We start from the raw sequence: 25,654 nt of genomic DNA, 5'->3' as shown, positions 1-25,654 counted from the left end.
CTTTTTGTTGTGGAAGGTTTTTTTTTCCCCCAAGTTGTTGGCAGTTTTTCCCTCCCTGATTCCCATTAAAAACTGTACAGGAGTTACAGATGCAAGTTTTGGAAATCCAGTCTTTAATGTAAACTAAAGAGCAGAAAAGTGCACTCCCAAATCAGTGTAAACCGTTTAATTCAGCTGGTTAAAATTCAAACTGAAAGTTATCCTTTAATTATTAAACAATTTACCTGGGGAAAATATTAGAAATGTTATGCTTGTAGTAATGAAAAAACAAAGAGAGAGCTTCATGTAAAATTGTGCTTTTAAAAAATACATTGTTGCTTGTGAAGACAAATGTCAAATATGTTTAAGTTGGTACAACTAAATTCTTAAAAATCTCAAATTTAGGAGAAATATGTCAGAATCTTAAATAGGGAAATGTTGTTTGGATTTTTCAGCTCTAGAATAGGTGGCTGTAAACCACGGGGATTCTTTAAAATCAGTCTTTCATGTAGAATAACTGACAGGCAGGAAAATATTGATCCCCCTGTTATAAATGCAATTGCAGTTCAGTGTCAGTATGGTTAAAGAGATTTTATCCTTTACTCCATTGAAGCCAGCCTTGCGCCCTGGAGAAGTATTAACAGTTTCATTCTAGGTTTTTCCTCCCTCTACTCAGTACCTGCACAAAGCTTTAGAAGCACAGAGATCAAATTTAAAAAGAAACTTGATGTACACCATATCATTTTTTCATTCTTGTATGAATTATTTCTCTAGCCTCATGAGTGAATGTGGGTTTCCAGGTCAGGGTCTTTGTGGAAACAGTAGCTAACTGTAAAGTTTGTGCTTGAAACTAAGCAGTCCCAGAGTTAATGTGAAAAAGACCCTGGTTATAGCCAGAGATTAGCTAAAAATCTTGAAATTCGTATGGTATGGTTTTGTAAAGAATGGATTTTTTTAATGGTCCCACTGATTCTTTTGGGAAATGAACACCAAATTATTGGGAAGTCTGGGCCTGCTTGTCCAGAATGTTTTGCTTGGCTCCATCAGAAATGTTAAGGAGGAGTAGAGGATAGACAATGAAGTCCAGAGTAATTATGATTTACTAATAGTCTTAGGCTTCTGAAAGCTAAATTCAGTAAGTGCTCTGCAAATGACTTACAATAAGATTGTTCTTAAACCAAGATGTTTACAAAATAGGTACAAGACAAGAGAATAGCCCAGATGAGTAGTTTTCTTTCCTCGTATTCCTTCTTGGTTTCTTCTAGAGGTCATTTACTTCTGCCACTCTTGGGATTTATATGGTGATAGAAGTCCTTTACTTTCCAATTAATGTTTGTTTAGCTCTCTCATTCTGCATTGCTTTGTTTCTTTCAGCTAGGGTTTTCTGGCCTTCCCTGCTTTAGATTGTTTGTGTATAAGTGTGTCCTTTTTCATGTAGTAAGTGAGGATCTGCCTTTTTAATTTGGAGACTCATTATTAATTAATTCTGGCATTTATACAGTTGAGAGAAAATGCAGTAGTGTTTTCTTGTTGGTCTTGTTTCCTAGCCCTGCTTTTCCTCCCTTTTGCCTTAGAACGTGGGATTTTAATAATTGGTGGTTGGCAAGAGGGAGGTCTGGGTTTTGGCTCTTGGTTAACCACTGGTGCTATTCTGTTTTGTCCTCACTTGCATTTCTTCATATGAATATAGCCCTACTGACCACATCACAATTCCATTTTTTTTTTTTTTTACTTGGTAGTATTTTTGTGAGGCATGAAAGAACAATTTTTATCTTTTTCTGAGTAGGGGCCTGTAACATAGGATGCAATAGGCAAAATACCTAAAGTCAGGTAGGAAATTGAGGCAGAACATGAAATTTGGAGCCTTTTTTGAACCCAGTCTAGAGATCTCTCTCATTATTTGTTTGTTGCTACTGAGAATAAAAGTTGCACTTGAAAAGACTCATCTTTCTGTGTGGTTTCCCAATTCTAACTGTCATTTCTGTTTACTAAATAAGAGTTCTAAACCATGCTGAGTTTGTTTCCAGAGGGCAAATTATAGAATATAATTAAATCAAGAATGACTGACATGCTATTTGGAAGTTACTGTGTTGTACAGTGAGCCACTGATCTGATTGATTAATTATTCTATTCTTAAAACATTTGTTCCAGACTGCATGGAGATGCTACGCTGCAGAAAACCCAGACTCTTCTACATGGAAAATCTACATTCGAAAACCTGCCAGGAATTATCATTTGCTCTCACCCAGTCCAAAACCAAAGAAATCGGTGATGGTATCAATAACTAATGCTTCACATTATAGTAATCTGAAAATTTTAAATCAGATTGAGTTCTTTTACTTTCTAGAGGTTATTTGTTCTGCTTGTTTTACAGATTATTACTTGGTTTCAAATTTTGATTTACATTGCAGTTTTGACAGTTTGGATATATAAACATTATAAATTAGAAGATGATTTGCTGAATTTCCCTAAGCTTGATTTTGTTAAAATGGATTTGGAAAAGACTAATAATAACTTAATCAGGCACATCAGCCAGTTAATTACCATTGTTTGGAAAACTATAAGGAAAGGTAAAAGATAAAAAGAAAGTAACTTTCATCATATTTCCAAAATAGTAACTTCTAATTTATTAAAGCAAACAAAACCCAAGAAAGCTTCTGTTTCTCTCGACTATTGATTTTGTGATTTTCTAAGCTTTATGGTAAAAACTTCTTGTGCCTACATACAGTAATATTGTCATATCAACAGATTCTATAACTTCTGATTTTTTTGTTTTATATGCAGCAACAAAACCCATTTGTCAGAATCTGTACACCATCCTCTTTATTGTAAGAGGTATTGCACACCAGTCTCAAGCTAGAAGGAGAGGATATTGTGCAAAAATCTTTTCTTGTATCTCCAAGGTTCATCTGAGTTCAGTAGCAATATATCCATTGGCTTTGTGCTGAAGGTGTGATTTATTGCATCCACAAAATGATAAAGATATTCTAGAATAGTTTGATTTATATAAGCAGCTGCATAACTAGCAGATTTTCTTTTTTAATTGCAGGCAAGGGATTTGGAAATGACAATGTGCAGAAATCTAGTGATTAGCCAGTTTTGGCAGGATGAGGGGACAACATAATGAGAAACACAGTGTAGAATCATGAAAATGCAATTCAGGCACTCTTTTAATTGTTTATAGCTCTTTGGGGACTGTGTTATTATTGAAGGCGTCACTGAAGAGACAACTCCATGTGACTTGGTTTGAGTAATTTAATTTATGTGGGTTTTTTTTAGGTTAAAAAGAAGAAATTTAAGTTAGACAAGGACAATGGGCCTTCTTCTCCAGACAGGATGTTGGCTATACCACACATCACTTATGACCACGTGGCTGAGGACAGGAAAACTGATTTCAGTTTTGAACCATTTGAAAATTCTGGTAAGAAGTTCCACTATAAAATGCCAGTAACTGTGATGAGTTCTGTGATTTCATTTGCATACAGATCCTTTTTAGTATCTGTAGTAAAGAAGGAAAGAACAAGTTCTTGTCACTCTAAAGCGAGAATACGTTGCTTTTTTGTATTTGGTTGCTGGCTTGTCTGGGTGAGGTTTAACCATTGCTTTAATGAGCATGCTCCACTGCAGATAAACAAAATAATTTCTCATTTGTCCCTGTTGCAAGAGCTAGTTAGGCTCTTCCAGCAGGCAGACTCTTAGGCTGGTGCATACATTCCCCAGTTCTGCAATTGATTGAAATTACAGGGATTTGCTGTCAGCTTTTCCATGTGAAATTACCCAGGATGTGTTACTATTGTGCTTGTGCCTGAACCAAAAAGGATTGGTGTGCCTTGGCTGCACCAAACATAGTCTGCTATATGAAATCCTCATGTGCTCATGCCATCTGCTCTCTGTAGTAGGCTGTGAATCAAGTTTTGAAAGCAGAAGTACTTAAGATAATGTGGGTCCATCTTATTAAATGTCATTGTACAAAATGGTACATTATGAGGAAAATGACAGGACATTGATAATCACCTTATAATTAATAGCTTCTTTATATTTGCCTTTGCTATACTGAACTTCCAAAATAACTCTGAATTTACAATGTGGCATTTTTACAAATGTATTTTTATTGGAAGTTTAAAATGTATTGCTTAAATTTTGGCAACAAGAGCAAGGTTTAATTTTTAAGGTGTGTTTTATTGATTATAGATACCTTAAGTACTTATGTTTCTTCTCCTCAAAAATTTGGCTGACATGGATAAATTTAATGGGCTTTAAAATAAGGCAGCAGCATGGGCTGGCACTGGGCATAATTTAGTTCAAGCAGAAAGTCTTGCCTTCCTTGTACTTTTCTGGTGTGCTTGTGTTCTGCATCATCCATGCATTCCCACTCTTTCTTGGTCTGTGCTAAGGAATGGTTACAAGTTGCATCTGATGGTAGAAATGACATATCTGCTAAAAGGTGGACGAGTACTGAGCTAAGTGAGTGTCTCAAAATTTGAGTACAGACACCTTCAAAACAATCAAATTACAGTACCATGCTTAGAGTTGTAAAGTCCCACCTTTTACCACTAAATTTCTGAGCTGATTAGGGACAATACAATTTGATGGCAGCCTACTACTGCCATTTCACAAGTCAGCTCTATAGTTTTCAGTAAAAAGAATTTTCTCTAATTTCTTCTGACACTTATCTTTTTTCTTTTTTATCTGTGTTCTCCTCTATAAACTGTTACAAGTATACAGGACAAACAGGAATGTTAAAATTGCTTGGTAAGTTGAGGAAAATAATTCTATTTATGGCATGCCAACTTATGACAGTGTAATGTTTGCAGTGCTTTTCATGTGTGTCTAGTGCCATATAATTTCTAAGAAATCTTTTGCAGCCAAGGAGATCTAGACAGACAGAAAATATGCATTCTCACACTTGTAATCACAACTGCATCCAGTCTCATTACAAAGAGAAAAGTGAACATTCATTTGTATAAGTAGATGACCTCTAATGGTTTTTTTAAACTTGAGAAAAATTGCTCATGTATATATAACCAATAGAAAAAGATAATTTTCTAATAAATAAAATATACTTCACCCAGTAGTTATCTAAGCATATGATATGAATTAGTTTCCAAATAACTGAATTAGGATGGGAGAAAACTTTCAGATTTGACCCCCCAGTGTTGTGCATTCTGAAGTACATGCATCTGTTCTTGTAAAAATATGCTGCAGATATTTGTGAACAGATGGGGACCCATAAATTAAATAATTTATTTTACTGTCTGGGTTCTGTGGTCATTTAAGCAGCCATGTAGTCTTGTGATGTTTCTAATGTGCTTGCTTAGGCACTTTCTTAACAATTGAGTATTCCCCAAAGACAGTAGGATTAGAGCTAGGTCTGGGCAAAAGACCTCTGTGATTTAGTGAGAGTGCTATGAGCCACCTGCAGGTTTTCAGCTCTGAATCCACTGCAGACAGCAGAGGCTTCCTTCTGGTGATTGAGTGCAAGGATGCTCAGGCTCAGATTAAATTGACTGAAATGGCGAAGTTCAGTCTCACCCCTGAACCTACATGGGACACAGGTGCAATTAAGGTGTTAAAACAGCAAAACCAAAATTAATCTCCTTGACTCCTCCAATCAATCCTTGATTTTCCCAGTTTCCAGCATTCCACAAGGTGCCTCTCTCTTGGGGATAGGCATGGTGGAACAAGATCAGGAGAGCAGTGAGAGCCACCAAACAAATCACCTGTTTTATCTGAACATGAAATTCCTTAATCTTGGGGAAATATCAGAAGAGCTTTACCAGCCATTACAGGTTCAGTTTCTATATCCCAGTCAGACAACTAGAGCTCAGTGGACCTGAGAGGCTGTCTAATACTCTTCTCACAGCAGCTCAAAGAAAGGGGAGAGAGTGTTATTTTACTTACTGTGAGAAAGATTACCTACACATAAAACTGGAGCTTCCAAGTCAAGAGTTTAGAAGGAAGAAACTAGAAAGTAAAAGGATAAAGGATACTCATTCAGCTTTAATTTGGTATTCAGAAAGGCTCGGGTAACACATCCATATGCTGCTTTCTCACATTAAATAAATTTTTGGGCTGCCCACTTATACTTCAGTCTTCACACTCCAGGATCTCTCATTTGGCTTCCCTGCCAGCATCTTTGTGCAACCAGAGATTTCCAGCTTTTTCTCCCTGCTTTTGTTCTCCTGGCATCATCAGTACAGCAAAAACCAAAGGAGCCATGGCCCAGCCTGGCTACTAAAAAATTAGCCCTGTGTTCAGGCTGGAACTAGTTCATGTGCACAGCACTGAGAGAACACTTGGAAAATGAGAGATTTTTTACTGATTTTTTTTCACTCCAATGCATATTTTATTTTAAGAGTTTTTCTCATTGCATAAAAGTAAGGCACCATTCCTGAGATGTATCAGCCTGTCTATGTGTGTGAATTCACAGGCAGTTCTTAATGAAATAGTTATTAATAGCATAATTCTATTCAAAATAACGAAACATAATGTAAAGATTGTGTTTTGCTGAGGCTCTCTCATCACTGGCTCCTCTTGCTTGCCTAAAACACTTTCCCAAGAAATTCAGCTTGAGGCAGGCATTTGTTTTACATGGTTGAAGTGGGCAGCTTCAAAAGCTTTTTATGGCTTGTGTTTGGAAGCTTCAAATGTGGATGTCCAAACTGCTTCATCCACGTGGCAGCACCAAAATCTGACCAGGAGAGAGCTGCTCTGGGAACAGGGTGACCCAGAGTGAGAGGGGTCTGACCTGTGGGAGCTTGGACACTTAAGAAAGGGAAAGACTTGAGAAACCCTGAAGTCTGGAGGAAAGGGGCAACCAGAGACCGGCCTATAGGGAGGAATATCTTGCAGCAGTTGACACTACCATGAAAAATGGGCTTAGAAAAGCCATGACGCCTCCACAGTGGCTACTGAACATTCTGCCAACATGTAATGCACTCTTGTACAGTTTCATACACTGTTTGTTACAGTATTTTAAATTTTGTGTCATGAATATACTAAATTTTAGGTATGTCTGCATCTCCTCAGCTGTCTATCTGGAGCTTCTATTTTTTTTTTCCTTTTATTTTTGTTTTCTTTTCTCCTCTCCTGTCTCTGTTTCATGTGCATCTTCACTCTGACTCAGATTGTCAGCGCTCCTGGCCATCCTTTTCCACAGAGCAGCAGTCTTCCAGCGCTCCTTCCTCTCCAGGTAATGCTCATAATATTTCATTGTTCCATCATGTTTCATCACCTTTGTTAATTACTAAATCTTTGCAATGCTCTGTCTGGAGCTGTCTGCTGTGGCACAAAGAATTATAGAGCAGGTATCTAAAAAGAAGTGTTTCAGTAGAATTTTGAGTCTGGAGGTTGTTCAGGTTATAAATTGCAAATGTTTAAATTCATCCATTATTATCCATTGAAAACTAGTGTCTAAAGCTTAGCCTTTTTTTTTTTCCTCTTTAGCCTTCTTATTTAGAAATTGTGCCTTTTAAAAGCATATTTTAACACTGCTTTCTAGGAAAGACTTGTCCAAAGTCTAATGGCTATGAATTTATTTTTATAAGTAAAATATGAGCTCCCTGGTGTTCTGCTTGAGCCCTGTTTCAAGGCACTTTCAGGCAGAGAAATTCTCATTAAGGTCATGCTCTCTTCTTAGTTATGATCATCTCATAAATTTTTAAAACAGAGAGAAGGAGATACCGTGTTTGCCTCATACTAATCAGCTCCTGCTCACCATGTGCTCACACAAGAATTCCTTCAAGTAGGCTGAGGTCCAGTCTTGACTTCTGTGTTGGAATTTGAAATGCAAGGAATTTCAGAGCTTTGGGTCTATAAGTAAAAGCTTAGAAGTAAACACAGGATTTGATTTGAGATATTGGAAAAGACTTCCAAACTAAGGTACTAGAAGCGAAAATGTGAATTAATCGTTTAAAGCAGAAACACATTAAGAAGAAGAAGAAGGTTTAGAGTTTTGGAGTTTAGCATATAGAAAAAATAAAAGTAGATACAAAAGTAAACAAGGAGTTTAGAATTCAGTGCTGTAGGTTTATGTATCATATCATAATTAACTAAAAAAACTTACACAGTAACCTAAGTCCATAACATGAAATATTTAAGGATTGGGTCAAAAACATAAATATCTTTATTAGTAGTGTTTTATGAGTCAATAAATCTTTAAAAAGTCTTATAACTAGGAATCTTGTAAGCTCCTGAACCATACAGTAAAGATGTGAGCCAAACTCACCCTTCCTACCTTGTAGAAAATAAAAAAAATAAACCACATTATGTAAAAACTCAGAAGTCGCATCTCTAACTCCTTCAAAATTCCTTCACAAATCCCCATACTTCTGGTTCTTTTTTTACTGTGCCAGTCCTTCTTTCTCTTCCCACGAAATTGAAAAGCAATAACTGACTGACCCACAAATGGGCCAGTGTTCCTGCACATGCCCTTGTTTGTGGAGTGTTCTGTGTCTCTCATGGGTACATCTTGTGAGTGTTCAGTAAGTCCTTTACGTGGCTTCAGGTTCAGCAGTTTTTATCACTTGCCATCAGGAAAACCAAAACATTTGTGAGTCCTTATTTGCTAGAAACTGGGAAAGTTTCGTTTATGTCTTGTAGAAATGAAAACAGTGAAAATTAATTCAGTGAAAGCACAAAGAAGTTTGTTTGAAAGGCATTTCACTGCACATCTCTATCTGGAATTATTTTGCTGGTTTCACAGCCATGTTTTTCAATGATGGTTACAGCAAAGTGATTAAATAGTATGATACTATAATATTAGTATGATAGTGCAAGCAAAAATAGAAATTAATACTTCCTAAAGCTTGCTACAAAATCTTAATTTTTAGGTGCTACAAGTGGCTCTTGCTTGTAATAAATGTATATCCTAGCAGTTTTCATATTTATTTATTTTAAACTGTGATTTCAGAGGTCACCCTTTCCTACTACAACTTCTGGAATACAGAGACTTTCCTTTTGTAGTTTGGACAGCCATGTGCTTAAAGATTAAATAATACTTTCTTTTCCGATTTTTTAAAATTCAAATCAATTTCTGCCATATGAAAATACCCAATTACCTGAGTAAAATGATTGCATTAAAAGAAAATAATTGTTTCCTGATATCCCCACTTCTATTCTCAGGAAATATCAGCTGCATTTAAGTTATCTATTTCTGTTGTATTCCTTTAGGTTTTGTGTGGCTTTTTGGCAGAGCATTATTTACTGATGTATTATAAAATATTTTGTTTAATACAGTAGAGTTTTCATAAATTACTACATTATAATTGTTTTTTTGAATATTCCAGCCAGTTGGACTGACTAAGTTTTTTGTGGACTTGTCACAATTGCCTTTGATTTATATGGAATGTTACAAAGTTTTATTTTCTGTAAATGCATTTACAGTCATGTAAACCACAACAGTAGGTTTATTTATATTCATATACTGTGGCTTCTCTAACAAATGTTAGGGCCATGTTGGGAAAAGCACTTGGCGTTCTTAGTATCTGACAGAATTTCAGAGCCTGAGTTAAAAAATGAAAACTGTAACACTCTCCCTGATTTCTTGGATATGTGAAAGTGATGATCTGCAAGTAACTTTGCCAGTAAAACTTTCAATATCTGAAGTTTTGTGAATCAACCTTCCCAGTAAGAACCTTGTCTGGGATGAGCTGGAGGTCTTGCCTCCTGTCCTGATTCTGAGCCCAGAGTTGAGTTGCCTCATGCCTTAGTGTGAGGGGAACCAGCAAATTGTCTCTTAATAATGCAGGAAGCCCTCCATCATAGATACTGAGCATTCTAGTGTATCAGGAGTAGGAGCACAAATAAAACAAAGGAATAAAATATTAGTTTTAATCTTCACCAGAAGTTCAAATACTTTGGGCAGAGGAAGAGTTAAAATTTTGCTTTTTGTGAACTCTGTGGTACATATAATTTTGGTAGCAACTTTTGTTTTCACTGTTCTTTTAAAATGCACAATATTTCAGAGGTCCAGGTGAATGGCAGACAAATGCTGTTGCTTGAACTGTTATCTGCACGTTTTTCCCACAGTAAAAAAGAGCCCAGCGTTTCTAGATGTGAGCACAGGACCCTTCATCAGGACCAGCAGCTTTGCTGATGAGCTTGACCTGGAGGGTGAGACACTGCTGACCCCGATAACTCACATCTCACAGTAAGTCCAGCCTGTTGAACTCTGCATTGGTTGACTTACACAAGAGAAGGCACTGCAGGTGGGAGGAGCTGGCAGGGCTCAAATATCTCAGATGTTTGCAGCAAACCCTTTTCACCTTGATGTTGGTGTATCCTGTTCTGGGTGCCAGTAAATCTTCGTGCTGACCTAAAGACAAGTTCACTTGGCTGTGACACAAGCCTTTAGTTTTCAGCTAATGTCTCTGGGCAGCTGGTGGCTGATAGCCTCAAGATCTTTACATGAAGACAATGTGTGGGAGTACCTTCCTGGTGAAGGTTATCTTACTCCCTCCATCGTTTTCCAGTGGAATAGCTGTAAAGTGCAAATTTTATATACTACTTATATGAAATACAAGTCTCTCCATTTCAGCAGCACTTTCTCTAATGATAAATTTATATTCTACATTGGAAGAAAAACTTTGATCATTATTATTGCTTTGTTGTATTTAAAAAAAAAAAATCTGAAATAGGTCTGTAGGGGTGTGTGCGTGAGGTGCAGGGGGGTTAGTATTTTCACTTCTGGAAGAAGATTTTCCACATGTCTTTTATGCTAAAATGGCATTTCAGGTTCTCAGATTATTCTAAAAAAAAAAAAAAAAAAAAAGAGTTGCAGTAGATTTTTCTTTAAATGCCTTTAAAGTTAAGTCTCCTGATGTTGTGTAATTCAAAATCCTGAAAAATGTTCATTGTTTGCCATAGTAGATGTGTGGCAGTATATTTTCTAGTAGAGGAATGAAACAATTTTTTTCCCGTCTTGAAATCTGAGGATTTCTGCTGTGAAACCACAGATGAAAATTCTTAGCATACTTGTATTTCTGAGGTACAAAACATGCAGAAATGCCTGCTGCCAACTTCCAGGCCTTCTTGCTATAACTATAATTAGCAGAATACTAAATGGTACAAAAATACTTTTTAGAGCCGTTTTGGAAGGGCATTTATTACAGAAAAAGAAAATGTTTGGGTAGAGTCTTCCCTGTCCCCAAGAAAGGTATTTGCATTTTTATCTGATTCACCCAAGTGTACATCTGTTTGTAGGCAGGGGATTTAGGAGACTTGTATTCTGGAAGATTTCTTACTAGTACAAGGAGGAGGAGGAAGTAATAAATTTCCTCAAGCCTTAGACAGTAACAATGGAGCAACAAAACCAGATCTAGATGTTTTCTCTGTGTTGTTGTTTAAAAAGTTTTTTTTGCCTCAACATTGCAGACCTTTTTTTTTTTTTAATATACTTGTGTGCTAGGAGTTTCCATTATCCTTTCTGAGTCTGGGAATTTTTTAGCTATGTCTTATTGATACATTTCACAAGGCACTCTATAATCTTTAAGTCCAATTTGTTTAGTAGCTGAAATTGTTTTTTTCTATTAGCTATTTGTGGGAGACCTTAGAACATAGGTAGTGTGTTTCAGATTAAGAACCTCACCAAATGAACACTCTTGACTTTCAGTAACTTATATAGTTTTCTTTTACTCCCTTAATTTTTGGTTGTGACCTTTGTTAAAATTTCCCTGGATTGCTGTAAGGCACAAATGATGGGACAGTACAAAATATGTTCTCCACACATCTGTATTGAGTCCCTGCTAGGGTGGAAGATAATAGGATTCATTGTTTTTTTAAGACTTTTGGTTTAGATTCAAAACTGAATTAATTGGATGAAATGGAGAACTGGTTAAAAATATTAATTTAAATGTGTCTCTTTGGAAAATGGGTGCCCAAATGTAAATCCTGAGAGCTACTTTTCCTTTTGCTTGGAAGGTCATTTACTTTGTGTGCAGTTAATTAAAAGGCCTTAGTGTCAGATCAGCGCCAGATATGAGGGTTAGTCAAAAAGTTAGTGAAAATCCTGTGTTTTTTAATGCAAACCCAAGTACTCAACAAAATTATAGCACCATCTATAGTACATACAAGTCAAATTAAGTGTGACTATATCTAGTTTCAGGTCTTAAAAACAGTACATACTCTATCAGAGAAACAGAAACACAAAGACATTTTCAGATTTGAAAGCATAATGTAAAACACTTGACCTGAAGATGCATGGATTTGGGATTCATGGAATTATTTCCTGGCCAATTACGTATTTACTGCAACATTTGCATTAACTTATCAATTAATCACAGAAAGGGCAACTAGAAAGCTTTTAGTCTACAGTATGAAAAATATTTCCATTTAACAGGTAGCACAGATATGTCAGAAGAGTGGGGCACCTGCTGTGGTACTGAAAAGCAAGCACTTGGCATCTTTGTGGTTTAAAAAATAGAGGCTGAGTTTTTTTCCCTTCACTAGTCCTGGAAAGTAAATGCTAACTTTCAACCCTTGTGATAAAAGGCTTAAGGCTTCCCTTTAAATTAAATTTCAGAGCCTTGCTTGTTTATGAAAAATTGTTCTCTTTTTGTAAATGTAGATGCATATTCTCACTATGTTTAATAGTACTGGTTCTGTGTCCAATAATAAGAATGCAGATGTTTTTGGCAGGACATAAATCTAACTCTATTTTAAACCTGTTTTGAAATAAAAGTTGTATTTAATGTAGCCCTACCCTACTTCTGTGGAATTGTTAATGGGAAATCTTTCATTAAGAAGGATTACTCTATCAGTTAACCACTATCAGTACCCATTTGAAGAAGCAAAAATAAAATTAAAGGACATTGAGGCCTGATGTTCAAACAGGACAACCTGTAAAATGGTCCGTAACAGTTTAAAAAATGCAGTATGCAGTGTGTTGTTTGTGATAGAACTTGGCCCTTCAGTTTAATGCTTGCTGTGGTCTATTGTGTTGTAAAAGTGAAATAGAAAATGGACTGCAGCAATACCACCCCTCTCCTCTGGCCTTCTCACTGGTTTATTTCTCCCAGTGTGTTCCCAGGTTGTCTCCTGCTTTGTTTCACTGTGTTGGCTCTTTTGTTTTATTTGCATTTTGAGGCAGTGCAAAATCAATGCTACTTGTAGCTGAGCCTCAGTTACCAAGAGGCTCTTGCCCTGTGTTTGTATAATTGCCCAGTTTTAGCATTAGTGTGGATCCAGCTGACTGCATGTATTTCTGGGTGTAAGCATTAGCTAACATGGCATGTTTGTGATCCTCTTATTATCTGTATCAAAATACAATAATTGTTGATGCTTTAATGACTCTTCCCCAGATTTTTATGTACCTCATAACTAGGGTGATGATAATGCATTTAATTAGTTAAGCATTGGCTTGTCTATTTACATATAGAATAATTTTTTTTCCTGCAGAGATATACTAATTTCATCTTAGATTTTATACAGGGGGTTTACACTCAATGGAAAGCTTTACATTAAAATCAGAAAGCACTTGATTTTTATTATTAAGTGTATTTCCATCCTGAAAGGATTGTGTCATGACATTTAAAAAATAAACCCTTCTTTGTTAAACAGTGTAATAGATGTAATAATTAAGCAAACAGATTTAGGGCTTTTTAATAATTTCCAGACTAAGAGGACATAATAAGAGATGGATGTTTCTGAATGATTGAAATGGATGCTTTTGATTGCTTTGAAATATTTGAGATAAAGTGTGCTGGTAAACACTGAGTGCAGTGTCCATGGTGCTGCAGTTACCACTGGCTTCTGTTGGAAATAATGTTTTCTTTCTCTTTTCTTTTCTATTTTTTGAAGTGCTCTATGTTTTAATTACCAGTATATAGGTTGTTGGCAAGAGATACAACCACATTGCGTAGAACAATCAGTGCTATATTTGTCTTATTACTATCTCTTTTCTTTTGGATTATCAGTGAGTAGAATCCCTATTTGCTTTGATTTTCTAGGTCATGTTGTAAAAGATGCCTGCTTTTATCTTCTATACCAAAATGACTTCCTGAAGTCTGAGCAAATATTTCGGTTTCACTCTCAAACGGGCCAGATGGAAGAGTTGACTTCTGCTGTCACAAGAATTCCCTTTGAAATGCTGTTAGCAACATTTAAACCATGACTTCCAGGGAGCCCATTTTATCATTAATGATGAGGCACATTAGAAGAAGAGCAGTGATAGCAGCTATGTAAGACCATCCTTGAGTTAAGACCAGAGCTTAATGTTCAGTCATCAGTGGTTGCTGTCACATGCCACTTTTCCAGTCATTTACTTAACTTGCAACAGAAAAGGCTTCAGTGCTTGATGGATGCTGGGCAGCATCCTTTTTAATTCAGCATGTTTCAGCATGTCATCAGTCTCCCTTAGGAATTCTGCTTATAATCTGCTTATTTAATAGTAAAAAGGGAGGACTGTTTCCCTCAGTGATTTCCTTTGGTAGGGAATGACATTATTACATTTCTTATTAGAAATTTACAATAAACTTGGGCATAGAAATTGACCCTAGATCTCTGGATGTATCAGGAATCTGATTGTTTCACCTATTTGGCTGTTGGGAGACACTTGAGGATATGAAGTGTCCCTAAATCTGGTTTAACAAGAAGTCAGGAAAGTTCCTTTTTCAGCCAAAGACTCCAAAGTCTTTGTAAATCAAGCCACTCTAATGATTTTAGTGTCATCATCCCATTCTGATTTCTTATTGCTGCTTGTATGAGAGAGAAAAAAGCTGTGCTAGTCCAGTCCTAAAAATGGCTAACCCCTTACATGAGCAGTGATCAATGCAGTGTAGTCATCAGAGAGGACTCAAAAGAATCTCTGATGTGAGTAATTATTAGTTTGCTGTTAGCCCCAGATGTAGGGGGCTTCAGAGCTTGTCCACAGCTCAAGAGCTAGGTGGTTCTAGCAGAGCAGGACATCAGCAAATTTCTCTCCTAAATGTTGAAAGGCAGATGGATATTTTAGTATGTTCATCATGGTTTATAAGAACTTTATTTCTGGCTTATGAATATTGACTCTAGCTAGAGGCACTGCCAGAATAGCTATGGCACACTCACTGTGGCAATGAGCTACAGTCTGGACATGGTGCATTTGTGTGCAGCTGCCCAGATTAAAAGTCCCTATAAACTCTTCCCTGCACGTAGAAAGAACCATAGCTACATTTGTGCTGAGACAAATGTGACATTAGCAGGGGCTTTTGCATCTTGAATATAAATATTCAGCCATCCTATGCCTTACCTGGCAGCCCTTTGATCTGGGACCTGTTCTGTGTTTGGATGATATGGAATAAGGGGATCCCAGCACACAAACTGTTCCTGTGTTCTGCATCTGATGTCCACAGCAGATTTGGCTAAAGTTGACTGATTGTGTCTTCTGTAATACAGGCAGTTATTTACAGTATTTATTTTTATATGTGGATTAACCTGAGATGTGCTGAAGACTTGGGCAGTTCTTTGTGGTGTCTTATTTCACCCTTGACACTGCAGCAACAGAGCAGCTTCTGACAGTGCAATGAGTGGTGTGGTGAACATCTGTCCCTGTGGTTACTTACCTCTTTTATCTTCAGGGAGATTTTCTTGTGTACTGTGGTGGGTGGTTGCTTTTTTTCATAGATTAGACAGAATGTGCAGTTTATGTCTATAGCCCTGAAGACCAGAAGGGATAATCAGATTCCCTTTGATCCTGTAAAAGGCTGCAGCACTCCATCAAGCTGCAGCATTACTTTGCTGTGCTTTTAATATGAGCATAATCACAGTAAAAGACTTGTATCAAAGAATTAATGAGATAAAAAAATCAGGCAGGAACCTAGAGTTTGTAATTTCACATCTCCTCTTTTTATTATGTTAACTTTCTATCTGTTTTTTATTGGAGAGGGGAGTGCTGTCATATACTCGTGCTGCTATTTGCTAGAAATCAGTACTGTATAAATATCTTCTGTGTTAGAGATTACAAACACATATGAAATAAGACTCTCATGGTGCTTTCTCCCTTACTGCAAATTGTCACTGATACATTCAAGTGCAGTGCAAAATTACTGTTTGGCTATTTTATGTTACTGACATGGTATAAAAGTAATGTGTTGACTTTTTCTAGTGTACAAACTGTCTAGGCAGAGGCTAAGATAGCTTAGCTATTTCTTTTGTATTGCAGATGAATGTTACATTCCTTGGTCTCCAAGTGCTGGTTTACATCTTGATTGATGTTGAGTAATTAAACCAGACTCCAGCTGCTTAGTGATTCAGAAGTACAGGGCTCCTATGCTGTAAAAACAACAAGCAACTCCCCACTTATTAACTTTTATAATTGTTTACTTTGGGCATCATGCAGAATGATAAGTGCAAAACCTTTTTATTCTTTTAATTTTTATTGGATGGGAGGGACAATAAAAAAAGCCCACTTTTATCTCATATTCAAAAAGGTTAAATTTTTTTATCATTGTCTTGAGTTAATTCCAGAATTAAAATTCAAGACAGGAATAAAGTTTTTCTGTTACGAGGCTGGAGAATGGCTTTACTTTTTTAGATACGTTGGCTATACAAAAGAAGTTAGTAACTTGATTAATTTATAATGTGTTCATTGGGGGTTATTTTATCCAATAAAAATGATACATTTAATTATGTTTAGCATTTTATTAATGGTGCAAAAATTAATAGATTTTTACTAATGCAGTAACAAACTTAGGAGGTTGTGAAATTTAGTACTTGTAAGTAGCATTTAGACTGGAATACTCCAAAGTCTATGGGCAACATTATGTCAATAGATGCTGCAAAGACTGTTCTAAATCTGTGTAGCAAATACTAGATTCAACGTCAGAGCTTTCCAGCAGGAAAACCTGCTATCAGTACAAGGCTCTAGAAATGCCTGTCAAGGTCAGTATGTGGCAGCCAAGAGACATTGTTGACCACTGAGATTTATTCCATGTGCAGACACAACCTAGCAAATGCATTTTTAGGAAAAATTTTTATTCTGATATTGGTCAAAATGATAGCGTTTGTTAAAAAAAAATTCTTTAGTGAAACGATTGCTGTGTATGTGAGTATGTAGTCACAGTGTCAGTGCTTGGGGCAGAGCTGAAAACCAGCACTGCCTTAAAAGGAAATAGTTCATCTGATGTATTTTTGACCTAATAATCTAGTTCCAGGCTCAGCTATCAAGTCCAAGTCCCCATTATGGTATTTAAAACCAACAGCACATGTGACCTTTGTGCTTTAATACTAGGATTGCTAATTTTAATAAGGTATTGTTAGAGCATCTTTTGTCATAAAGTCCACTTGGGTGGAAAAATTGACATCAACAGCTGGTTTAAATATTGCTAAATAGTGCACCAGAACAGCAATGCTAAAGGAAAACACCTTTCTGTAAAGTGTTAATGCACAGGGAAACAATTCCAAGAGGTGTAAATGGGTTAGTTTACCTGGCATAATACTGTAATTGTCCAGGAAATTGCATGATATACATTCTCTGGGTAAAAGTGACCTGAAAATTGCTTGAATATATTACCAATAAATTTTTCTTATTGACTTCATTCACAGTATTTTACCAAGAAATGGTTGGAGGTTTTTTTCATAAGCAAGTGCTGCTCCTAGTATGACTAGTACCCAGTTCAGACTAAATGTAGCATTTTCCTCTTGCGGTACTTCTCTGGAAATTCAATTACAACATTGACACATTAAACACTTTCTTCAGCTGCTCTTTCTGATCAGTATTGATGATGTTTTTTCCCCAAAGTTAAAAACACAGCCAAGTGTGATTAACACTCTGCTGGTGTAGCAAAGCTTACTGCAGTGGAAGGTTTTGGTTTAAACATTTGCCAAATCCATAGCAGAGCTGTAAAGTGGAGAGCTCTCTGCATCATCCTGGATGCTGGATGTGTGAAGTGCAGCATGCATGGCCTTGGCACTTGCTCCAGATAGAAAGCTCATTGGAGATCATGGAACTCTTGATTGAAATTAGTTTTTATGTGACTGCAAGGACTGAATATAGTTGTGATTTCACTCAGGGTCTCAAGAACTTTGTCATCCCCATGTGTATGTTTTGTTTTACTTCCAGCAGGAAGTTCAGCTAGGAAAAGTAAAGTATTTTCACTGCCTTGCAGACAAAATACCTTAAATATCTTACACTAGTTGTCAACTTGTTAGCAAACTAAAGCTAAGCACTGACCTGTTGCTTTTGGTTGTGTTTTGGTCTGTGTTTTTCTCAGGTTCCTGTATCCCTCTCAGTTCTCTGGCTACTGAGTGCTTTTTGGGATAAAAATAAATATGGAAGCTTTTTAATGTGAACTTGGCTGGTTACTCCTTTATGTTTGTCTTTCCCAAGGAAAACTGATGTTCTTGTGTTCATTTTCCCCTTTTTTCTTCCTATGCAAAATGCAGAGTATAATGTCAAAGGGGAAATGGATCAAAAAGTGGTAACTGGTGGTGGTGGTGTGTCCTCATGGCTTGTTGATCAGTGCCTGCCCAGCAGCCAAGCCCCTCTCCTGTGCAGCCAAGTGTCATTGGTACGAAATGTCATTGTTTCTGAAAAGGGGACTTGCTGAGTGGTGGCTCCCAGGGTCTTGATTTTTCAGGAATTTTGGGCCCCTAAAAATTACAGCCTTGCAAACAGAGGCAGAGAATGTTCAGCATTACACAATGTCCTGCAGAGAGCTGATGAAATGAGAAGAGCACAGCAGAAACGTAACATTCATTTCATGAGTCTTGGTTAATGAGAGGTTGTGAGGATGCATTTTGTAGGTGCAGTGTTTTTTAGAGGGAATGACACTTCCAAGGAGGCAAATCCTATAATCCAGACTGTGTATGATTGGAAAACACCAGATGATGCCAGAAATGTTTTGTGGTCGTTACAGAGCAAATATGAAGGGCAGCGAACAGAAAGCTGAACCTTGCATTATTTGAAATTACTTACTAGTCTGTGTCTGACATTAAGTTCACTTTGTTGAAACCTTTAATGTGTAGGCAGTGAACTATCCTCATGATTTGATTTTTTCCATGTAGTGCAGCATTTAATTGAAAAAGCAGTTGAGTCCTTGTATCTATTTTTTTTTTCCTAATCAGTACCTATTTAGGCACTGTCTTTAATTTGAGAACAGCTCATAGATACCCAAGTCATATTAGTGCTGCAGAAAATTTGACACCAGTATATATGTAATTTAATAATTTTTTTAAATTAAAGCAAATAAGAAAATGATGAACCAACAACTTTATTTTTTAAAGGATAGGATTTTATCGTAGTAATGTCTAATATTTAAAAAACAGCTCATAATTTTTATTTGATTATAGAACCTGAAAATATCACAACATTCCTCACTACTGTGTAAAAGAAAAAGTAATTTTTTTCTCTTTCCACCCTATACTCTTTGCTATTTTAAAAATTGGGTAATATTTAATGGTTCTTGTTATTATCCATTCCATAAAATAAATGGGTAATGCAGCAGGACCAGGAAGTCAGATACCTAATTAAACAGATGTTTCAAAACTTTATCTGTGTTCTTACTGCGATAAATACACTAAAAAGTTGACATGCCACTCATTATTATTGATTTTTAATTCCTTAGAACTTCAAAATTTTTAGGTTTTGTGAGAAATGTCTTTATTTGGAAGGAAAGGTAAAGATTTGCACCGTGCTTTGTTCTGGAGGATTTGCAGTGTGGTTGGTGTATATGCAGCCTATGCCAAGGACCAAAAGGTAGTAGACCAGAAATAGCTGTGTTAGAGTCCTAAATTGGCTACTGGGATAATAAATAATGTGGGGATGCAACCATAGTATTTATTTTTCAGTGAACTTAGAAAGTGTTCTCAGTCCATCTGCTTTTTATTTTAGAAACCTAACCCAATTCTGCCTATGTAAAGATTTCAGATGCTAATTTTGAATTTTGTGGGGGGTTTTGGGGTGGTTAGTATTTTGGTTTGGATATTTTTTTTTTTTAGACCACCCACATAGGGGCACCTGCCAGGTTTTCTGGGTACTTCCTTTACTCTGCAGGACTCTGAGGTTTTCTCTAAGTGTGTGTGCTGGGTCTCATCCATTCATCATTATTACATCTTAATGTAGGTTTCAGGTTTGCTAAATTATGTTAAATCACTTCCATATTGAAACACATGAATAATTTAAAATTACTACAAATAGCAGGATCAGATTATTAGAGCTCTTAATTGTTTCTGTCTTTTTGTCTGAAAGCTTTCAGACTTTTCCTGTGAGTTATGAACGGAAAAATAATGTATACTATAGACCTTGCAGTATTTCCACCAACAGCACATCTGAGACATGGTACAACTAGGAAATCTTTTTCTGAGGGAAGTACAGTTTAAAGGTATGAATTTCTCACAAAAACAGTCAATATAGATCATACCTAATGGAGCTGTAGTCAGTATAGTTTGCAGATCAACTGAGAGAAGAATGTATTATTAAAAGTATTTTATAGCTGGAGTCTCTTGTTTGCTAATAACTTTTTCAATGCATGGAAGGTGTCCCCATGTCAGAAAGATCTAGATAATAACAACAACAAAAAATAGAGGAAGAGAGGAAAGGATAAAAACCAGCCAAGAGTTTGAAGTCTAAGAATAATCACATCTGAATTACAAGTTTTGAGTCCAGTTCCTACCTGATTAGAAAAGGCATTTGTGTAGACTGCAGAACATATAAAACATGCAGTAAAGAAAGGAGGCTGATGGCTCTACAGAGTTACACTTTGATGGAGAAAATGTTCTAAGTACATGTGGCAGTAGTGACAGGTCTAGTACAGAGACTGCAAAAAGAGGAGGAGAGAGTTTGGGCAGTCGGAAAACAAAATGAGTCAGAAAGTTGTACCTTAGTTCCTGTGTTACCCTTGTCCCATCTGTGCTCCCTTTGGTCAGCTCACTGAAAGGCTGGAATGTTTTGGGGTGGGGAGGGTTGGAGAGGAAGAGGACAAGTCTTGGGGATGCAGTGGAGAAGCAGATGGGTTGTAGGAGAATGAGAGAGGAGGAAAGAGAGTAATTGAAGGATGTAAGCTTCAGTGAACAGGAATAGCCGTATCAGCAGCGACAGAAGGAGGAAATGAGCTGAGGACATGGGAGGAAAGTCAGCTGATCTTGGTGATACCACTGGATGTGTTTATGTTTGGAATGTGATGCCTTTAATTCTGTTGGCAAATTGGTGTGTTTCAGACTCAAAGCATTACAGTTGGCTTGATAGCTTCTTTTTTTCTGGTATTAAATTTGCAATGCTGCATTCTAGACACCTCGGTTCTCCTCTAGGGTGCTATGTGGCTGTATGTTCAGAAGTAGTAACTCCCAGCAAATTAATTTTGCTGTTTCTTAGCTTCTAGGTTTCCATCCGAATAATTTGAAAAGTGAATGTTTATCCTGTATATGTCTGTGAGCCCACTTGGATGGTTGAGGTCCTTTGGGAATTTTTCCTTGGTAGTACAGTTTGTTTCACATGTTGAACCCAGGCTTCTGTGTTCCAAGCTGCCAGTGGGTCACACTGGGTGTCTGATCCAGAGAGCTCAGCTCACAGTCCTGCTATTTGACTTCACTAATGCATTTAATAACTGAACTACAGGGCCACCAAGGTGGTTAGAGGGATGGAGCACCTCTCCTATCAGGAAAGACTGAGAGAATTTGGATTATTCACAATGGAAAAGAAAAGGTTTCAGAGTGACCTTACTGCAGCCTTCCACTACCTAAAGGGAGCCTACAGGAAAGATGGAGAGAAACTTTTTACAAGTATATATAGTGACAGGGGAATGGCTTCAAACTGGAAGAGGACAGGTTTAGATCAGATAATTAGGAAATAATTCTTTACTGTGAGGGTGGTGAGACACTGGCACAGGTTTCCCATGGAAGTTGTGGATGCCCCATCCCTGGGAGTGTTCAAGGCCATGCTGGATGGGGATCTGAGTAACCCAGTTCAGTGAAAGGTGTCCCCTGCCCATGGCAATGGGTTTGGAACCTAGATGACCTTTAAAATCCCCTCCACCCAGATCATTCTGTAAGCAAAGAAACTGCATAAAGAAAACAGCCTCTGAGGTTGAAATCGCTATTTACTTTAATTATTTTTCCCCTTATGTTGTTAATAAACATGACAGTGATACAAGATCCTATCACTTTGGTGTTGTGCAGTGCTGTTTTACAAATTGCTTTCTATCATCCCTAGCTTACATTTTGATTTTTCATAGTTTCAAGAACTGTATAGTTCATACTAGTTTCATACTTAAGAAACTAGCTTAATTACTTGCTTTAGTGGGTTTTTTTCATATTAAGACATGAGAAATCATGCTTCTAATGGAAGGGGATCTAGTTCGGCACAAGGGGGCAGTCATGTTATACATGAAATTTTCCCTACTTGGGAGTTACTCAACTATGGGTTAATAGGCAATTGGGTGACTGAATTAGCGTTGCAGGGTGGCAGGAGTGGCAGTCTTACATTTCAACAGGTTTCACTGATGCTCCAAGTAGCGTGTTTGCTAGAATTTTAGGAAATATTTATTTGTAATCCTTAGGGTTTAAAGGGTAAAAAAAAAAAAAAAATTAGAGTGTGTATGATAAATTGCTTCAGTCTTAAAGGTTAAAAATACACACATATATATGTGTATGATAATGTAGGTGTTAGATGAGATGACTGCAGTGCTTTCCACACTTGTCACCTACACACTCAAGTGTTAATATCACCTCAGGATTGTGAAATAAGAGGAAATCTAAACATAATATACATTTTAAAAACTCTGGATACAAAGGATTTTAGTTGGAAAGTGTACTTGGTTTTAAAGTTGTTAATCTCTGAGAAGGACTAAGCAGGATATCTCTCCAGATTTGATTTAGACATAAGACCACACTCAGGTAGCCTTATTTCCATCTTTCTGAGGCCTGCTCCTTGCATTCCTAAAGACCAGGTGGGTGATGTTCAATACAATGACTGAAGATTCAGTATAACTTCTGCCATGAGGGCTTGTTGGGAAGCATAAAAGCTTCAAGTTGGCCAGAGAAGTGATCGTATTTTCCCTCAGTGATTTGGCTTTGTGTTTGAATGATCCAGCAACTCCCAATACAAATTTGAGACTGTTTGATTTGCCTTGCAGGTGAAGTTGCATGAGCACAGGTTCCAGAACTATAGTTTTAAAGTAAGGTGATTTTATTCTTAATATGTCACAACACATAAATCTTGAAGCATAGGTCTTGAGCACAGCTTTGAACACAAGTTTCCAACATAGGTCCATAGTGAGAATAGGTGAGAATGCAGGGTGGAAAAGAAATTAGCAGCTTAACGTGTTATCTAACTCTAAGTTTGGGATCTGTTTCCTGTTAAGAGAGAACACATATTTAAAAGCTGATAGACCTTTAGTATTCTGCTGCTTAACAAGGTAACCTATAGCTGTCACTTTAGCATATCAGAATCAGCCTGGTTTATGGAAACTATCAGAAGAAAAAGGAATAACCCTTGAAAGATGAGAAAAAAATGTTGTAGTGGTGCTGGAATCACTGAGTCCTCAATTGGATATAAACAAGGTGTAAGTGACTCAGAGGGGTGATAATCCTGAAGCTTATGTTGCCATTTCCTAGTGTGTCTCACTTGAGGTCATTATTGTAGAAAGTGGCTTTTTCCTTGAAAAATTATGATACTTGGGAATTTGCTTTTTTTTTTAATGTTTCCTTATCATGGCTGAAAACATTTTGTTATGTATTTAGTTGTTGGCTGAATAATAGTTTCATCAGATATGGCATACTGTCATGAAAGAATAAAAATATTCAGGTGATTTGTCCTTCATGATTCCCTTATTTTAACCTCTTATGCCAGGTGGATCAACAAGAAAAAATTGGGCAGATGTGCATACACTGCTCCAAAGGGTTATTTGATCCTGTTGTCTCCATGTCACTCATCCCCAGAGGACTTTTGAACTTCTTGTCTGGCCTTACCTTAATTTCATAGGAGTTAAGTCTAAATAATACTCCATTTCATTAACTAAGAAGTTGTGTGAGATAGGAGGAAGAGGGAAAGCTCACAGGTGGTTCCTTCACTGAAGTGAAAGTCTTACAACCCACAAAGGGAGTTAACTAGGTTTTGTAAAGTCTCCTGTGCATAAAACTATTTCTTTTATTAGAGAGGATGAAATGTTATTGAAGATGAGAGCTGGAGAATGCCTGTAATTTAGTGAAGTGAAGCTCTATGAAAGTAAAGATATAGGTATAGTCCACATGAGCAATGAAATTGTGAGGTAGGTGGCTGTGACAGGCTGTTTTCTAAGCCTTGTTTGCACTTCTTGTAGTAAGCCAGTTGAATAGGAGACAAACCCTGTCCTCCTGATAATTTTTCTGTTCTTCTTGACAGATAGGTTCAGATTGATTTCACACAACAGTTTGATGGATGTTTCAGTTCTGAGAGTGAATATTTCACTCTCATTCACAGCCAAACTAGTGAGATTACACTAACCTGGAACTAGGCATTTCCTCTTCCAGCATCTGTCTGCTTCTAATGTGAAATTTTGTATATTCTACTCCAGGTTATAGAGGGGAAAAGTAGATACAACAGCTCTGTTTGGGACAGATGGGGAGAAAGGTACTATAGCAGTTCTTTGACAATGTAAGTCTTAGAGTATCAGTCAAAGAAATTAATTTTTTTTGCAGCAGTGTGTTTTACTCATCTCCATTAAGGAACTAAACAAGTGATGTATACATGAGGCCTGACCAATTTCTTTTCTTGAAATTACATCTTATAACAATTTTGTAGGAATCCATAATTGACTCTTCTCTAATACTTGTTCCTCTAAGCCGTTGCATCTGAACTCTGTTTTTGATGCATTCAAGAAAGGGAAAGTGCTGCTGCCTTATGGGCAGAGAAGTAAGCTGCAGTGTGCTAATTAGTCTTGATTTATTAAAGGTGGTAATTGATATGTTCTTAGGAGCTTTCCTATAAGGTTGTTAAACTACATTTTCCATCAAATGGAAATAGTTAAACTTTTTTCATCATCTTGTCATGAGACTTGGCAAATCCATGGATAAATTGGCGGCTGGATTCCTTTGTCCCTTTTGTCCCTTTTTTCACCACAAAGTATATAATTTAATAATCTGTCTTGTATTTTTAAAAATAATTTACATCTACCTTTTTCTCTTGTAAATATTTGCTATAGGATAAAAGTTGTCAAAGTCTGAAGGATGAAATTCAAAGTGGTAGCATGTTTATTTTCAGAAGTTCAGTTTTAACTTTGGGCAGAGGCTCATTTATAATCCCCATTGGACAATGCATTTGTTCTCTTCGACAGTTGAATAAGGGGAAAAGACATCTTGAAAAATGTGTTCCTGTCCTCTTTTTCTGTGTGCTTTTCTCTACATCTGTGCTTAGCAGAATCCCTCAGGGTATCCTGGATTGTATTTACCAGGAAGAAAGAATACCTGATTAGACCTGATTATGGTGTCATCAATTAACTTATATGACTCAAAAGTGAAGCTTGCCAGTCATTTTAAAGCTCTGGATAATGAAGCTCAGGAAGTTTGTTCCTACGGCAAATTTCTTCAACCTTTGTTTAAAATAGTATAAAATAACTTCCTTTAATTGGGGAAATATACTGTTGGCAAAAGGCAAGGGCAAACTATAACTCTTTAAACATTAGAAAACATGAGTCCATCATATCTGACAAGTTAGAACTGGTTTCTCTGCACATCCAGTAGTAGACAAATGGCATCAGTGTAATAATTAAAGCTTAATCCATGTAGTCAT

At 36.8% G+C, this 25,654-nt stretch overlaps 1 protein-coding gene across 5 annotated transcripts in view; it reads left to right on the top strand.

The window, feature by feature from the left end:
- Window positions 1-25,654, top strand: part of KCNQ1 (potassium voltage-gated channel subfamily Q member 1) — a 332,319-nt gene that overhangs the window by 90,945 nt on the left and 215,720 nt on the right. For 2 of the 5 annotated variants that reach the window (XM_085581508.1, XM_085581511.1), the window contains exons 9-13: window positions 2,131-2,253; window positions 3,259-3,400; window positions 4,705-4,731; window positions 7,106-7,171; window positions 10,009-10,129. In XM_085581508.1, the coding sequence (XP_085437634.1) occupies window positions 2,131-2,253; window positions 3,259-3,400; window positions 4,705-4,731; window positions 7,106-7,171; window positions 10,009-10,129 (479 nt within the window). The remainder of the gene's footprint in view (window positions 1-2,130; window positions 2,254-3,258; window positions 3,401-4,704; window positions 4,732-7,105; window positions 7,172-10,008; window positions 10,130-25,654) is intronic. The other 3 variants (XM_085581509.1, XM_085581510.1, XM_077784257.2) reach the window with 3 other exon arrangements.

The sequence above is a fragment of the Lonchura striata genome, chromosome 5 (genome assembly GCF_050655825.1).
Source record: "Lonchura striata isolate lonStrDom1 chromosome 5, ASM5065582v1, whole genome shotgun sequence".
Lineage (NCBI taxonomy): Eukaryota > Metazoa > Chordata > Aves > Passeriformes > Estrildidae > Lonchura > Lonchura striata.
The sequence above is the reverse complement of the archived record's forward strand: the minus strand, read 5'-3'. Positions and strand labels throughout refer to the sequence as shown.